Genomic DNA, 16,087 nt, shown 5'->3' on the forward strand with positions numbered 1-16,087 from the left:
AGAAAGGTGGGCTACAAGTATTTTAAATTTTAAAAAAAATAAGAAGAGGGGAATTCAAGACTTGAGACTTTTACTAGATTAAGATCTAACCCTGATCAGCAATGTCTGAACAGACTCTCTATTTTCGTGTAGCTTAACAGCCAATTAAAAGTGTCAATGAGGTGCCCATACAGAAGAAAAAATGGCTCTGTACTCCCTGACTTGCATGTATTTCTTTAATCTAAAATGTATATGGTAGCCAATGATGGCTCTTGTGGTAGCTAAAAAACCAAAATATTAAAAACATCAAAACATCAAAACAGCTTTAGTCAGCTGGTTAAGTCATAGCTGGAGCTTCCAAAAAATACAGACAGATACAGTTTCAGTTTCTAAGCGAAGTGCCACCGTTACACTACATCATCCTTCAACTTGCCTGCCATCTAACTGAATACCTGGATGTTGTCCCAGACCACTCTGCATTCCTTGACCCCAGAGGTTAGCAAAGCAACACCATGCATGCTGCCACTCACTCACTGGCTACCTTTGACTAATGGGTGAACTGAGCCAAGGACTTGGCTACTTGGAAAACATTAGGCATCTCTTAGATCTAGAGTTCATGCAGCACATTCCGGCCTTTTCATGCGAATCTTGGAGGCAATCTCTTCTCCTTTACAATTCTTTATACATGGCTGAGGCACCCGCCAAGCTATTTCTACTTCCCATATAAGCCTATTGAGCAATCCCTCATAGGCTTCTATGGGGAGTGAAAAAGTGCCCCTGCTGAAAAACGGCTGGAGCAGAGATTAAGTCCATCCCCCCACCAAAGACACTTGGGGCAACAGGGTCCTGGGGGGGGGGCCTTTTTTGGCAGGGGGCTTTTTCTCAGCCAACACAAATGAATGGAGAAATTGTTCAGTACCATGGGAATGGGGAAAGAGGGGGAAAAGAGAAAGAGTAAAAAGATTTGGAAGGGGGAGAGAAAGAGGAGGGGGGAGGAAGGAAGGAAGGAAGGAAGGAAGGAAGGAAGGAAGGGCCAGATAGAGACAGGAACTATAAAGCGGGAGGGAGGGAGGCCAGAGAGTCAGAAGCAAGCAAGCAAGCAAGCAAGCAAGCAAGCAAGCAAGCAAGCAAAGAAAGAAAGAAAGAAAGAAAGAAAGAAAGAAAGAAAGAAAGAAAGAAGTCAAAGAGAGAGAAGGAAGGAAGGAAGGAAGGAAGGAAGGAAGGAAGGAAGGAAGGAAAGAAAGAAAGAAAGAAAGAAAGAAAGAAAGAAGAGAGGAGAGAAAGAGGATGTAGAGAGAGGGAGAGAGAGATAAAGAGAAAAAGGAGACAGAGAGAGTAAAAGGAAGGAAGAATAGTGAGAGGAAGGAAGGAAGGAAGGAAGGAAGGAAGGAAGGAAGGGAGCCTGACAGAGAGAGGAACTATAAAGCAGGAGGGAAGGAGGGAGGCCAAAGAGTCAGAAGCGAGCAAGCAAAGAAAGAAAGAGATGTCAAAGAGAGAAAAGGAATGAAAGAAGAGAAAGAGGATGTAGAGAGAAAGGGAAAGAGAGATAAAGAGAAAAAGGAGACAGAGTAAAAGGAAGAAAGGAAGGAAAGAAGGAGAGAGAGAGAGAAGAGCCAGAGGAAGAGAGAGATCAGAGTGGGCAGCACACACATAGGTGGTTGAATTGAATATTAGCCCTACTTAGAATATTAGTCTAATATTCTAACACTGGATTCAACCCAGTGAGCACATTCATGCACGCACACACAAATACAAATAAGGGGGCACGCCTAACATTTTTGTGATTGGCCCCCCCATCCTACAGCGGTCAATTAGTGGTGGTGCCCAGGGCACTTTTCCAAAAGGCTAAACGTTCCTATGGGCCTAAAAAGGTTGGAAACCTCTGGAATAATGCATCGCGAAGCATATTAGGAACGTAAGAAGAGTTGTGTTGGATCCAACCAAAGGCCTATAGATAAATAGATTGATTTGTGCCACTTCCTGATTCAAGGGAGGGTTGGGGAGGCAGCTTAAAAAACCGGCTCTTTTAAAAGGCCTTTTGAACATTTCACCCAATGGGTATAAAATGAAGTATGGCTATTTCTTTAGCATGGCAGGTTTGTAATAAATGTTAATTCCATCTCAACAATGCTAGAGAGAGAAGTACCCGGTGGGGATTCTTACCTGTTTGAAGTTTACATTTAAACCCTCGTGTGTTGCTTTTAAAAGTGCCCTCACGGTGAAGCAGTCGGGGTCTTCTTTGTCCCTGATCTGAGACTCTTTTAACAAGGATTCAAGTTTCTTCCTTATAAAGGATTCCATCTGGTGCTCTGTCGTGCCATTACTCTGAAAGAGATTGGCAAACCCCAGTGCAATTTGTTGAGCAGCTTTTAAAAAAGCAAATAGAGCCAGACAGACTTTTCCACCCAAGTAAGCTGATTCTCCCTACAGGCTCAGTTACTCTTCTTCTGAAGTATAAGTGGGTTAGTGTAAGAAACCACCTCTTCAAGAAGAGTTTTTATTCTATATTTTGTCCCTTAGGACTCCTGAGAGAGCAACAAAAGCCAGTAATACTTTCCTTGAAAGACTCAAGCCTCCCCTAACATTTCCCTGGCAACTACCTCAGGAAATGGACTGTATTAAGGTCTACCATAGCTCTCCATCTCATATTATGCACTGAAGCCACCAGGGGTTAAACAGATGGATGTGAGGATTCCACACACATGACCCACATACATCAACAGCCCAGTTGATACCACTGTTTGGAGAAAGCGAAGATGTGGATCAACCATATGTGTGGCTGGAGGACTGGTCATGGTAACATGGTCATAGAATGGCTTCACTCCACAGATACAGAAGGGAAGCATAAGAGAGGATCCATAAGGCCTCTCCTTAGCTGCAGATGATGTACAAAGCACCATTTCTTGTTGGGGATCATGGAGCTGAACTAAAAATGTCACAAGGAACATGCAAGGCACAGATGCATCCAGCATGCAGGGGTTTTGTGTACATTGGCCTCCCCCAACCTGGTGTCCTCCAGATGAGTTGGACTACAACTCCCATCATGCCCCAGGCAGCCCAGCCCCTGGTCATGCTAGCTGGGGCATGCTCAGAATTGTAGTCCAACACTTCTGGAAGGCACCAGGCCATGGAAGACTGTGATAGGATGAACTAAAATGTGACATAATGTTAGCCTGCAACATGAAGTGGCATTCTATTCTATTTACCTTCTATGAAGGTTAGTAAGCTGTTCAGTCCCCACGGCCCGAGTCTGGGAGCATGAAAGTGGAATGGGATGTAATGGAGAGGGGAGCTACAAAGTGTGAGTTCTCATGCCCGTGCTTGCTTCCATCTCCCACTGTGGGTTTCACTACAGAAAATAAAATGCTTTCATACAGAGAAAGCACTGGGGGGAAATAACTTCCATCAGTCACTGCATGCATGCTCTTCATTTGCCTTGCGCTTCAAGCACCAAAAGCCAAACCATCTCCCTTCTTGTAACAACTTTGCAGTGCGCAAAGGATTCACCAGTGTTTTGCACTATTCTGATCTTTATCATTCGGGGGAGGAAATTGTGTGTGTGTCCCCCTCCCCTGACACAAATAAACAGAAGACATGAATACATTTGACTTCAATGAAGGAACAAGTTTGGTCCCTTTCTGCATAAACACTAGACAAAACTGAGAGAAGTGTCTGATATTTTGAGGTACACTGTGATAAGAATCTTAAAAAGAGAGAGAGAGAGAGAGAGAGAGAGAGAGAGAGAGAGAATTATGAGCATCTGCTCTCTCAAAACCAAATCTGACGGAACCCTGTAAAATCTAAGCAACAAAGCAATTCCCAAGCCTGCCTGCAAAATGTTTATGTCCCAACAGATCATGCAAATAAGGAAGTAGGAAAACAAAGAGATCATTTTGCAAATGTACCACTAAACATAATGGCTTCACTGTGGGCAAGATAGACAGTTAAATACCCAATTCACATGGTTACATGCTGACCTACACTCACTGGACTTGCCTCTGGTCTTGCCAACTCCTAGGCTGATTAACTTTGTACCAGACTATATATATTTGACTGGTGTGGAAATATTCTGAACCAGTCAAGTATGACTTCCTCTGGGCTAGAACAGAACATCTGTTCATAATGGATCAGCCATGCTGCTTTGCCACTGAGCACAAGAAATTATAAATACAAATGGAAACAAGAAAATCTGAAGAGGAGAAAATAGAGAAGTGGGGAAGACTATGTTCAATGTGCAGAAAACAGAAAGTAATAAATACAGAACTTGGTGGGAAAAAGTAAGTAAATCCTTAAGAAGTAGCTATAGAATAATAATTTTAAAAGTTTTAATCTTGTATTATTATTATTGGGTTGCATCCACAGTTGCCCTCCTGTTCATGGAAGGGAGTGAGATCCAGTAGTGGTTCCTGGTGGAGGGAAGGAGGAGGTGATTTTTACGAGTTCCTTCTTGCCCCTGCACCCTCCTTTGCTACTACCCACACTGTTCTGGAGGGTCCCCAACCCTCCTGAGTATTTTCAGGACATAGAGAAGGCTGCAAAGGGATGAAGGAATAAGTAAAAAAAACTTATTTCCTCCACTTCCTCCAGCAGAAGTGTCCTGTGAGCAGAACCTTGGATCCAACATCATGATGATGATGCATTATCACAAGTCATTCTACAGTTTCATGAAAGGTCCCTGCTTCAATGAACTTACAAACTAAATTTTCCTAGTAGGAAAGTCCACATATGGAGCTGCAACAGCGATCTACATGACTGGCCTCGTTCGCTGCCCTGATATCTCTTGATAAAGAGCGGTTTATTAATATCCAAATAAATAAATAAATGAGGGTCTTGGAACGCAGAAGCTTACTGCAGTAGCGTGGGATCTCACCACTGGGACGCATTTCCCATGCCATCTTAAGGTAAGTGGGAACAGGGTAATTCTAATTTTAGGCTGGGCTTTGAACTCAAATGTAATATGCAAGCATGGCCTACCACCTCAATTTAAGCTGTGTGAGAAATATAGGTTTATGCCACTGTTGGAAAAGAAGCTATGAGGAAATAATTATGCACACTTACATAAGAGAGTTTTAACTTGCAATCATCTTCAATTTCATCAGCACTGTCTTCATCAGAAACCTCCCCTTCTTCAGCATCTGCACCAAGACTATAGGGGAGCTTTTTACCCTGGATATAGGCAGAACAATATTGCTATAATGATTTAAAATTCAAGTGAAAACAAACTTTATTGCATAGCAAAAAATATTCCCTTACAGTAAATATACAGTAAATCTCCAAAGAGATCCAATGATTCTATACGATATAAAGTTATAATGATTGCAAAAATTACTAACTGCAGAAGTATGATGGAACAATTAATAGATATGCGTTTCCTGTTTTCATTCCAGCATCCTTTAAATATGTGAAACATACAGTCTTCTGTTATCTGGGCCAGACATCCCCAACCTGGTGCCCTCCAGATGTGTTGGCCTGCAACTCCCATAATTCCAAAGGCCATGCTGGCTGGGAACTATGGAGTGGCAGTCCAACACATCTGGAGAGCACCTGGTTGGGGAAGGCTGATGTAGGCTAAACATAACCAGATCCTCATATTATGCACCAAACACATACTTTATCAACCTTGAAGCTCTCCTTAGAAACATCACTGTCATTATTAAAATATAACACCATTAATGTAAATAGTGCTTTACAAAAAGATAGCTATTTGGGCACAAAAACAGCTTTTGGGGCAAGCACAGCTTGCAATATTGTGAATTTATCAAAATACTACTTAACCTCTGGTGCCTAGGACTGAACACATGAGGTCTCAGTGGTGCTGAATAGGTCAGTACCTTTAATTTCTGAGCTTGGGAAAAGATGATTCTGTAAACACGACAATGCAGATTTCTTTGACCTGAAATATCACATGGTTGATGAGGGCCAGTCCAAGATGTTTTGCAAATAGCACCCCCCTCCCTAAGTCAAGGTGCAGTGTAGGCTGGCCAAGTTATTCTGGTGTCCGAGACAGAAAATCTCACAGTCATCTTTCCCTCAGAGTAAAAATCTACCATAAATTAAATAACTATTTGCTCCCCTTTCATGGTGCCCAGAAATACAGCTATCTCAGTATGGCTGGCAAAGTGGTTGACTGATGATTTAGCCTTAAATTCACAACTTTAAAACTTTCTGAGAAGTGCTGCTTCCTAACCAATTTTCCTCCATCTTAGAGCAAGCTACACATTCTGAGATGGCATGTGGAGCAGCTCTTTCCAAGACTGTAATGACTTCTGACCATTTGTGGAAAATTGCACGTTTCAATGCTTCCCCTAGAGAAACCACCTCCCTATAGAATTCGTGTGTTGGTGAGAGGACTAGGTTACCATCCTTCCACCATGGGCAAACTGTTTTTCACATTGGAAGCAAATATGTGAAGGATCCCATAGTCAAATATGTGGCCCTTCACTTCACCCTGTAGTGCAATCCTGGAAGGCTGAACAGTTCTAAACATTTAAATTGTCTTATATACTTGCTAGTTTACTCTTTCTTCTACATAATACTTTGTTAAATTTCATTACTATCCATTTGGCTCTACAGTTTATTGACACAGGTTGCAAAATATTTTGTTAAGAATCTTCTAAATGGTTTGCAGTCCCTCCCAGTTTTGCATGGGCCATCCCATTATTTTATATATATATACACACACACACACACACACACACACTGCTCTTACAATGTGGGCTGCAGAATCCTGCTGGATGTATCTTTCTAATCTGGTGTCAATCCAGGAAGGTACTGTGTTTTCAACCTGAAGCTCCGGAGAAAAACCTAGCATTCCTTGCTTTTTGAATCTGAGGTTTGAGCTGTATAGTAAGTGTGCCATTCATATTACCAAAACATGAGGATTTTCTTCAAAGCACAAAATAAGCAGATTTGCCTGTGTTCTTGATTATGACAAATGTACACTAAGGATTGCTGACATTTTTGTAAATGAGTATCTTAAATCTTTTAGACACTAATGGGTCAGAACAGGCCTGCAAGCTCAACAGCAGAGAAACACGCTGGTTCCATTTAGAGTTGTATGAGATCACTTTATTTAATACTGTACGTGCTTTGGGAGTATTTTAGTACCAGCTTGTTATTAACTCATAATGATGACAAATAGAATGGCCCCCAAACACACATTTTGCATGTCTTCGTTGTCTATATTCTTTCAGTTCCTTTGACCAAGGTTGAAAATACTTGACTGCACTACCTCTGGCCCTAATACAGACATCATGCTTAACCATGGTTTATTTTTATTAAACATTGTTAAGCATTACATCTGAATACCTAAACTATTGTTAAGGACTGGCTGCAAGTCAGGATGTAAAAACAAATAAGTGGTTTTGTTTTTATCATGATTGTGCACCAACCATGGGTTGCTCAGTGCAGAGTTATAGTACAATCCTATGCATGTTTAACCAGAAACAGGGACACGGCTTGGTGGTACAGCACATGCTTTGTGCGTGCACAGCAGAAGGTCCCATATTCAATCCCTGGCATCTCCAGAGAAGGCTGGGAAAGATCTGTCTGAAACCCAGCTGTTGCCAGTCAGTGTAGTCACTGACCAATGGTCAGAGTTGCTACAAAGAAGTGTCCTATCTTCCTAAATTCCACTGAGTCCAACAGGATTTAAAAAGTGTGTTTTGCATTGCAGCCTCTCCAGGCAATTTTTCCACCTCTTCCTTATCTCTGTTAGAAGCAGATCTGTTGGTGTCTGCCTATACATGCTCTCCAGGTAAATATGGTTTCACTATACTTTTGAGATCATAACCACGGTTAAGGCAACACAACATGGTTAAGCATTACATCTCCGCCGGTCCTTTGTACTTAACTTTAGACTTCTGTAATTTCATTATAAACTGGCAACACTATGAACATTGGGGTTGATGAGGGTGTACAAAGGCACACGGGGACATCTGAAGGATACAATCATAAAAATACTATACAGCTGCGGGTTAAAATTTCAGGGTCCTCATATTTCTCAAGTACAGCATGACAGGGACAATTTTGTAAAAAAAAAAAAGCCAGGACTTGAGAGCCTATTTAACATGAATAACAAAAACTTCAGGAAGACAAATGCTTTGACAGCGAAAGCTCATGGAGAGATGGGCTCTTCAGAGGGCCCTCTCCTCCTCCCAATCCTCCCTGGGCAGGTTTTCAAATGCTCCTGACTGAGCAGTGCATTTTATCAGCATGTCTTTGTGTAAGAGGATATGTGGCTGTTTCATGCTCACCTTTGTCAGGCTATTCTGTTCTATAATATGAGAAGGTTAATTCTGACCTGTTGCAGCTTCTGAATTGGAACCAGAAGCAACAAAGAGACAAGAACAAGTGATCACCTCTGACAGTCCACATGGGCAAAGAAGAAAAGAGGCCCATTAAAGATCGCATGGAGCATACAACTCATTGCAGATTGACACTTTTTTACTAGGAGGAGTTTTGCTATTATAATAATCAATTTGTACATCAGTTACAAATATTAAATTTGTATCCTGCCCATTCCTCCAAGGAACTCAAAGCAGCTTTTTAGTGACACAACAACCTTTGAGGTAGGTCAGATTAAGTGATCTGCCTAAGGTCACCCTATCAGCTTTACAGATGACGAGAACTCTGGTTTCCTGTGCCCAAAGAAACTCTCTAGTTCAGTGTCTCCTGCACTTCTGATAGCGGATGAACACTTGTTCTAAATTAAAAATTAGAGGAACACATCTGAAACGTGTTCACACACTTAAGAGTGGGTGACAGTAAGAATGACCTCCCACGAGAGGAGCCTTCCTCCATGTGTCTCTGCATGAGTCACCGCTCTAGGTTTGATTGGAAGCTCGGAGCAGTTACTTAGGCAGCTGGCAGCCTCTTCTGCTGTATCTCTGCGTGGGGTAACTGAATGATTACACCAGGTGCAAAATTCCTCATCCCCAGCAGAAGGTTACTATAACATGTAGGTGCGGCTGCCTATAAAAACAGTCCAGAAACCTCAGCTAGTCTGGAGCAGCAAAGCTTGTTAATTGAGACTGGATATTTCAATCATTTGCCATCTCCACGGGTTTCCAGTTCATTTCTGGGCCCAGTCTGAAGTGCTGGTTTTAACCTTTAAGCTATAGCTTTAAATGGCTTGGGGCCAGATTGCCTCCCCCCAGGTATATCTAACTGTACCTTGAAGTCATCATTGGAGAACTCTCTCCAAGTGCCCTTGCTTAGTGAGATTTGGCTAGTGGTAGCACCCTGGTTGTCAAATGCCAGAGAGTTTTGCCTGGTTCCTACTTTGTATTCCTTATGGTGCCAGCAGAATACATTTTTAGTCTCCCAGGCAAATAAAGTAAAATAAAATAAAGTAAAGTAAAATAGAATAAAATAAAATAAAATAAAATAAAACACAGCAAGGGAAAAGCTACCAAATTACCACCCTATCCACTCATACATAGCAATGAATAATTTGCAAGATCACACAGAGGTTTTCGTCAAGGAAGTGGGCAACTGCATGACTGCTGTACAATGTACTTATAAACTATCTTATCCTTTATGTATCTAGCATTTATCTTTATACTTGTCTGGTGCTCTACTTCAGCAGGGCTCTCCCTTGAAGAAACAGCTCTTGGTCACTTTTAATAGGAGGGTACAGCACTGACTTGCTGGATCCATAACATTACTCAGAATGACAAAATCTTCCTTGCAAGAGCAGATCAAATGTGATATTTGGAGCATGTTATTAAGAAAAGGTCTGGCTGAGATTGATGATCGGGAAATTACATGTGCATGTTACAAAGCGTGCTCGCCTGTATCTCCTGGTTTTTATTACTACCAAATACCGATAAGAACAGCGCTGTTCTACGGACGATGCTCTCCTTGCATCTTTTGGAATCATTTGATCTCTACTGCAATGCTACTTGTTTATAACAGAATCAGGAGGAAATAAAAATGTACCAGGCCAACCCAGTGCCACACCCAGGAAGTATGGGGAAAGCTTGAGACTAAGTATTAAAAAGAGTTGACAACATTAAGCCCCACTCTTTCAGCTTCCTCTCAGGCTCTATATAACTTGTATTTTCATTCTTTCACTGGATGGTACGTTTCTGGTTAGGCTGTTTGATGAGTTTCTTTGTTCCTTTAGTGATCGTGTTATATTGTTATGTATGCTGTTCTTTTTTGTTGTCTTTATTTTTTAATTTTATTTCAAAATAACATTTCAATGGTGTGTGTGTGTATGGGGGGAGAAATTCCATTCTATAAGCTACTGTCTCCAAAAATTGACATCTAATCAATGTAACTAAGGGAGCAATCCTATGGCTGCTAGACAGTGGCTAGAAGGCCATAGGATATCTGGTTTTCCAGGAACCAACCTTGGTGCCGGTGCTCCGAGGTTGGTTCCCAGAGAACTAACCTCCCCCAACTTCTGCGCTTATGCTCTGCGCTTGCAAGAGGAGCGTGGAGCGGCTGAAAAGGGGTGTTCCGGGGTGGGCGGAAATGCCTGTATGACACATCCAATGTGTTGTATAGCAGGCTCCTCCCTTGCTCAGCCCTCCCGTGGCTAGACAGCCACAATCGGTTGTCTAGCCAAAAACACAGGGCAGGAGAAGCGCGGAGGGAATGATCCCCTCTGTGCTTCTCCTGCCCTGCACTGGATAGGCGGTTGCCTCCAAGTTTTGAGGTGGCCGCCTATCTGAATAAGATTGGTCCCTAATATATTTTAAAAAATGAAATAAAATGACACTAAGTCTGGGTGGCATACTCCCAGAAGAAGTTAAAGAAGTGAAGTGTCAAATTGCACTCTTCTAAGGAAAAATATGGGGTGGGGGGAGAGATGGCTGTGTTCCCAGGGCAGATCTCAGCAGCTACAATGAGGCTCCACTGTATGAAAGGCAGAGCCAGAAACCAGAATACTTCTCCTATTCAGAAGGGCCAACATGTTTGCTAGCTCTGCCTTCTATAAGAGGGTGTTATACCTTCATGCCTTGCTCTCCTGCCAGATGAACAAGAATCCTACAAGTGGCCCAGCATATGTAACCAATGCATAGACGTCTACTTCAACATGTGCATGTGTGATACCAATTATGGATTCATACAGCATGTACACACACTGAATTAGATACATGTGTATTCAGGTACAAAACTATACTCGATTCATCTTATGTGAAACTGTAGGCCCTACTATGGCCCAAATGGCCCAAAGATGGGTTTTCCTTTATTTCTGATCAAATGATATAGATATAAATTTTAGCCAATATCCAATGGTGTCTTTCCATGAACTAAACAGAACTAGCGGAGCTCTGTTAAACCTTTCTGTTGTCCAAGAAGTTGCCCATTACACTTGCGCAACCAGTTGCACAAACCATTGCACAAACCGTTGCATAACACGTTGCACAAGGGTTATGCACAATTGGTTGCACAAGCATTATGCACAACCATTTGTGCAACTGCCCTTGCCTAAATGTAACTTTAGTTGGATTGTTCTTTTGCGCATAGTTCAGAACCTAGTTTCCGCTAACACAACATCATTTGCACTAACAGAATGACACATTTGGATACTGCCCATAGATATAAACCTATATAAACCTTTTAATACTGCTAAATGGGAGGGTGGTTGTATGTCTGGTGCACTGGCAAACTCACTTTATCACCCCTGAGAAAAACACATATTAGCTTGAGGAAGAGAAGATTAAGGGGAAATAATGATTGCCAGCTTCCAACATCTGAAGGGCTGTCACATGGATAAGGGCAAATATTTGTTATCTGATACTCTGAGGGAAAGACTAGAACTAATAGGTGGAAATTGCAAGGAAGCAGATGTTGAGTAAATGTTAGGAGAAACTTCCTAACATTATGAACTGTTCGACAGTAGAACAGACTACTCGGGGAGGCTCTTCCTCACTGCAGACATTTAAGTAGAGGCTGAAAGGCATTTCTCAGGGATTGTAGGTGTAAGATTCCTTCATGGAGCATGGGGTTGGAGTAGGTGACCCCCCCAAGGTCCCTTCCCATTTTAACATTCTATGGTTCTATTATTATAGTTCTGATAATATATTTTACACTTCAGCACATCTGCAGGTGAAAGACACCTTGTCTTTCAAAAGGAACATGACTGAGAGGAAAGGTGTTAGGGTAAAAGTAACAATTTGGCAACTAATCAAATGCCACTTTTGCAGCCATTTACCTTGATCAGGATTTTGCCTTTCAAACTCTGAGGACTTGGAAGCTGGTTGGAATCCCCAGCACTCACAGAACTCAAGTCCAGCTTGTCACTGAAAATCTCCTTGAGGTACTGAGCAATTTTCTTTTGCTGTTGAATACTACAGTGATTTTCAATAGACAATATAATTGGAAATCTGAAAGAAGAAGAAAAACACAAGGTCTCAACTATTGATCTTGGCAAATACCTAACCCACTTCAGTGCAACATTAGAACAATTTTGTGTGTTGGTTTTATGTCTCTTTATGTACTTTGTCTCTTCATCATTTTATGACGGCTTTGATATCTCCTACTGTCACACCAGCCCTCCTGTCACAAAAGAGGAGGAGAAGAAATAAAAACAACAACCCACTAATTCACATAGGTTGGAGATATCAAAAGAAGTGCGGGTTGTCTCTCACAGTTTTCTGTGGGAGTAGCCATGTTAGCAATGGGGGCAGCCAGTGAAGAAAGCAAGGAAAACCCATCTGCCTGTTCATTCAAAAGCTACCATTGCCATTCAATCCCTGAACTTAAAAGTGGAGCAAAGAAAATAAAATCCAGTTTAAATTGATGATTACTGTCATAATCTCCCTGTTAAGTCCTTAGAGTTGCATTCCTATCCATCCCTGGAAGTAAGTTAGAACAGATTTCAGCAATATATAAATATGTCCAACTTCTTCTGACTGTTCCCTATGGCTGCAATTCTAATCACATTTACAAGGACTAAATCCCACTGAATGCAATGTAACTTACTTCTAGTAAAAATACACAGGCTTCTCCTACAAGCCTTGAAACACAGTAAATAATAAAATAGTAAACATTTATGCTAGCCACAGAAAAGAAATGTGATTTTATCAGTGAGACACAATTTGCTTTAGCCTGGAAAGGATTTGTTAACAGCCAAAAAGATCTCATATTTAAAATGTTGCCTGACAATATATAAACACAGCCATGAGAAGAGATTCACATGATTCTCTGTGTTTTTAATAGATGGTGATAGTGCATAAAACTCATGTACTGCTTATGTAACATCCAAAGTTAAGGTTCTACTTACTCATTTTTAGCAAAGGCATTTTTATTGATTGCTTCCACTACATCTTTAAAAAGTATTTTGGAAGTAAGAGTATAACCATGATGCACAACAGGCTCCCCATCTGGACCATCCCAGCAGTCAACTGTCAAGACAGGAAAGTTATACATCAAATGAATATTATTCTGAGGAACAGATTGCCCTTTTTTTCTTTGCTGGAAAGGGTGTGGGAGACTTGATGCCTGTATTGCTCTTAGTGGACACACAGATCTGGCATGTGCAAATCCTGCTCAACAAACTGGCAACCTCTCATTACACACATCAAGTCTTGTCTTCCACAGTCTACAAAGCTCATGCTGGCAGATGATTAAAGCTGACTGTTATGCTATTATCATCATCAAGCACAATTAGCAAGAGTTTTCCAGGCAGGAAAACTACAACAGAAGTTTCAGTAAAAACACTAACTAGCCTTTCACTCAACTAGAGCAGATTTGGGATTGTATGCATTAAGAATGCAGATATTTGTACTGCAAGACTGATTATTTATCCACCAGCTGATAAACTGTCTTGGCTGCTGAACATACATGACACAAAACTGGTTCTCTGGGACAGTCGGGTACCCTGGGACAATCCAAGGAGATCTGAATCGTAGAAAAATACCTTTAAGCATTTTTAAAATTCTAAAATAGGGCAGCATGAGGGACCTCCTTAACAACGATCCAATTCAGATGTCATGACAGCAATTCCTGGGTTGTTCAACTGAGGATTTGGGGGTGGGGTGGGTGGGTGAGCAGAGCGCATGAGCTGTGCACTCATCATCTCCACTTTTAATCAACTACCCAGGAACATGAACTCTGGGTTGTTTATGAGTTAAACAACCCAGACTTAGCCAAACAACAAACCATGGACAATTGTTGGGTTAACTCTTATTGCTTTATCCATAAACAACCCAGGGTCTCCAGATTCACATGTCATGAAACAACCGAGGAATGGGGCGTTCCTAAGTTGATTAAAACTTGAAATTATGAGTGCATTCACGCATTCTGCTCATCCCTGCAATTCCTGGCTTAAACAACCTAGGAATTGCCACCGTGACATCTGAACCCAGTCAATGACTGATTCCACCCAAGTAAGACTGCCTTACCATCTAGCTGCTGCGGGTGCAAAAACAACAAAGAAAACCACGAAAAACTAAGAAGCTGTGCCACAGCTAACAGTGAGCCCCACCCTTGAGAAATTGTGGGAGAATTTCTCCTCCCCGCTAGTGAATTTTGATGAAATAGTTCCCTCTATTTCTCTGCCCACAACTAGAGTAGAGAATTTCAATATACCATTTGCACACAGTTCTAAAGTGAACAGAGCACAAATGCAGTTTTCATTAATCTAACGTTGTAGATGTAATCAAGCACTTCATAAATAATTGCAAAGCTTTGTTTCAACAAAATATAGATTTTTTTTTTAAAGACAGGAGTGTTGATTGAAGTCTTCTGAAGAGTCACATTACATTGTGATGAAATAAGCATCCTGTTCAAATTGTGAGTATTTTGACCAGGGCCATTTCTCTTATTGCTATTTCTAACTAAAACAATCTTAGCTGAAAATGTCATTGTCGTCATCATCATCTTAAAACCATTCCTCCAAAAAAAAGTGATATGCCATATCAATTGTTGTTCAATATGCAGCATGTTTGTGGATATTTTTACCTATTTATTTAAAACATTTCTTGGCTGCCTTTCAGGGCAGGAGTCCTCCCAAAGCGGCTTACAGCAGTAAAATACATTAAAAAATATGCCTGTTGAATATTACAGTGTACATTCTGTTACATTCAATGGAAAGTCATTCGTTGCATTTTGGAGGAAAATAAGGCAAGATGAGCAAAAGACACCCACTAAAACAGGTCTGACCAAGTGGTAGTTCCTTCCTTCAGTCCTTCTTTCCTCAGGGGCAGCACAACAGGATAAACATGTGCTCCCCCTTTCTAGCAGGGTCTTAGATGAAGAATTTCAGTGTATTGACCTCTCTCTAGGGTTTAAAAGAGGTGCAGGATGAAGTAAAATTATATAAAGGAAATCTGAAAAAAATGTGGTAGGCTTAGTCTGAACTAAGCATATCGTATTTCTTCCGATTAAGAATCCTTACCAACTTGCTAATCTCTCTCTCTTGTAATTAATAGACAAACAGCTCAGCAATCCTGTGAGGTGGAGGAAAGAGAATCTGTGGTGAATGAATTGCAATTTCCAAAGCCCTGCCAGGTTTATGTCAATCAGGGCAGAAGCTGGGGAGGTGAGTGCAGAGACAATAAATACGGCAGCTTCAGGGCTGGCATATTTTTCCTCCCTTGTCAGAGGTGTGTCTAGGGAATGCTCTAGACGCCCCCCCTTCCACCCCACCCCTTTTCCAGAGCAGCAGTGGTGAAGGAAAAGTGCCAACTTCCATCACCACCATGAGGCAGCCTCAGGGGTAGGCTTTTTTCTCTGCTGACTTCCCTCTCTGCCCATGGAGAGGGAGGTCCTCAGTATCCATCCCAGGACCACAGGATTGCAGCCTAATAAGGTTTTTAAAAAACTTGACATAAAAGGTCCCTGTTTCGATATTCAGTGGAAACCCTACAGCAATATCTGACCCAAAATAAAATCAAAGGGGCACCTTCAAGACACCGGCAACCATCCTGCAGGACTCGGGCGTACATCTCAACTTTAGATTGAGAGAGAAGCTGGTCTCCAGTTAGGTATGTGTTGTGAGAAGAAGCAATGTAGTAATTGCAGAGGGGTTGATCCATATCCTGGTGAACCTCGTTGTGTAGCGGGTTGAACACATCACAGGCAGGACTGCGCATGAAGTTCGTAAAGCCTTAAAGGAATATGAAACAGAAAGTCTTTAGTACAAAAGTGT

General features: G+C 41.6%; 1 protein-coding gene across 2 annotated transcripts in view; it reads right to left on the minus strand.

The window, feature by feature from the left end:
* Positions 1 to 16,087, minus strand: part of PLCH1 (phospholipase C eta 1) — a 220,079-nt gene that overhangs the window by 44,413 nt on the left and 159,579 nt on the right. For both annotated transcript variants that reach the window (XM_084847320.1, XM_084847321.1), the window contains 5 exons: positions 15,842 to 16,045; positions 13,220 to 13,340; positions 12,149 to 12,320; positions 5,038 to 5,145; positions 2,143 to 2,304 (listed from right to left, as the gene is read on the minus strand). In XM_084847320.1, the coding sequence (XP_084703446.1) occupies positions 2,143 to 2,304; positions 5,038 to 5,145; positions 12,149 to 12,320; positions 13,220 to 13,340; positions 15,842 to 16,045 (767 nt within the window). The remainder of the gene's footprint in view (positions 1 to 2,142; positions 2,305 to 5,037; positions 5,146 to 12,148; positions 12,321 to 13,219; positions 13,341 to 15,841; positions 16,046 to 16,087) is intronic.

This window comes from Heloderma suspectum, chromosome 3 (assembly GCF_057233095.1).
Source record: "Heloderma suspectum isolate Gila_16-S chromosome 3, 16-S_ref, whole genome shotgun sequence".
Taxonomy (NCBI): domain Eukaryota; kingdom Metazoa; phylum Chordata; class Lepidosauria; order Squamata; family Helodermatidae; genus Heloderma; species Heloderma suspectum.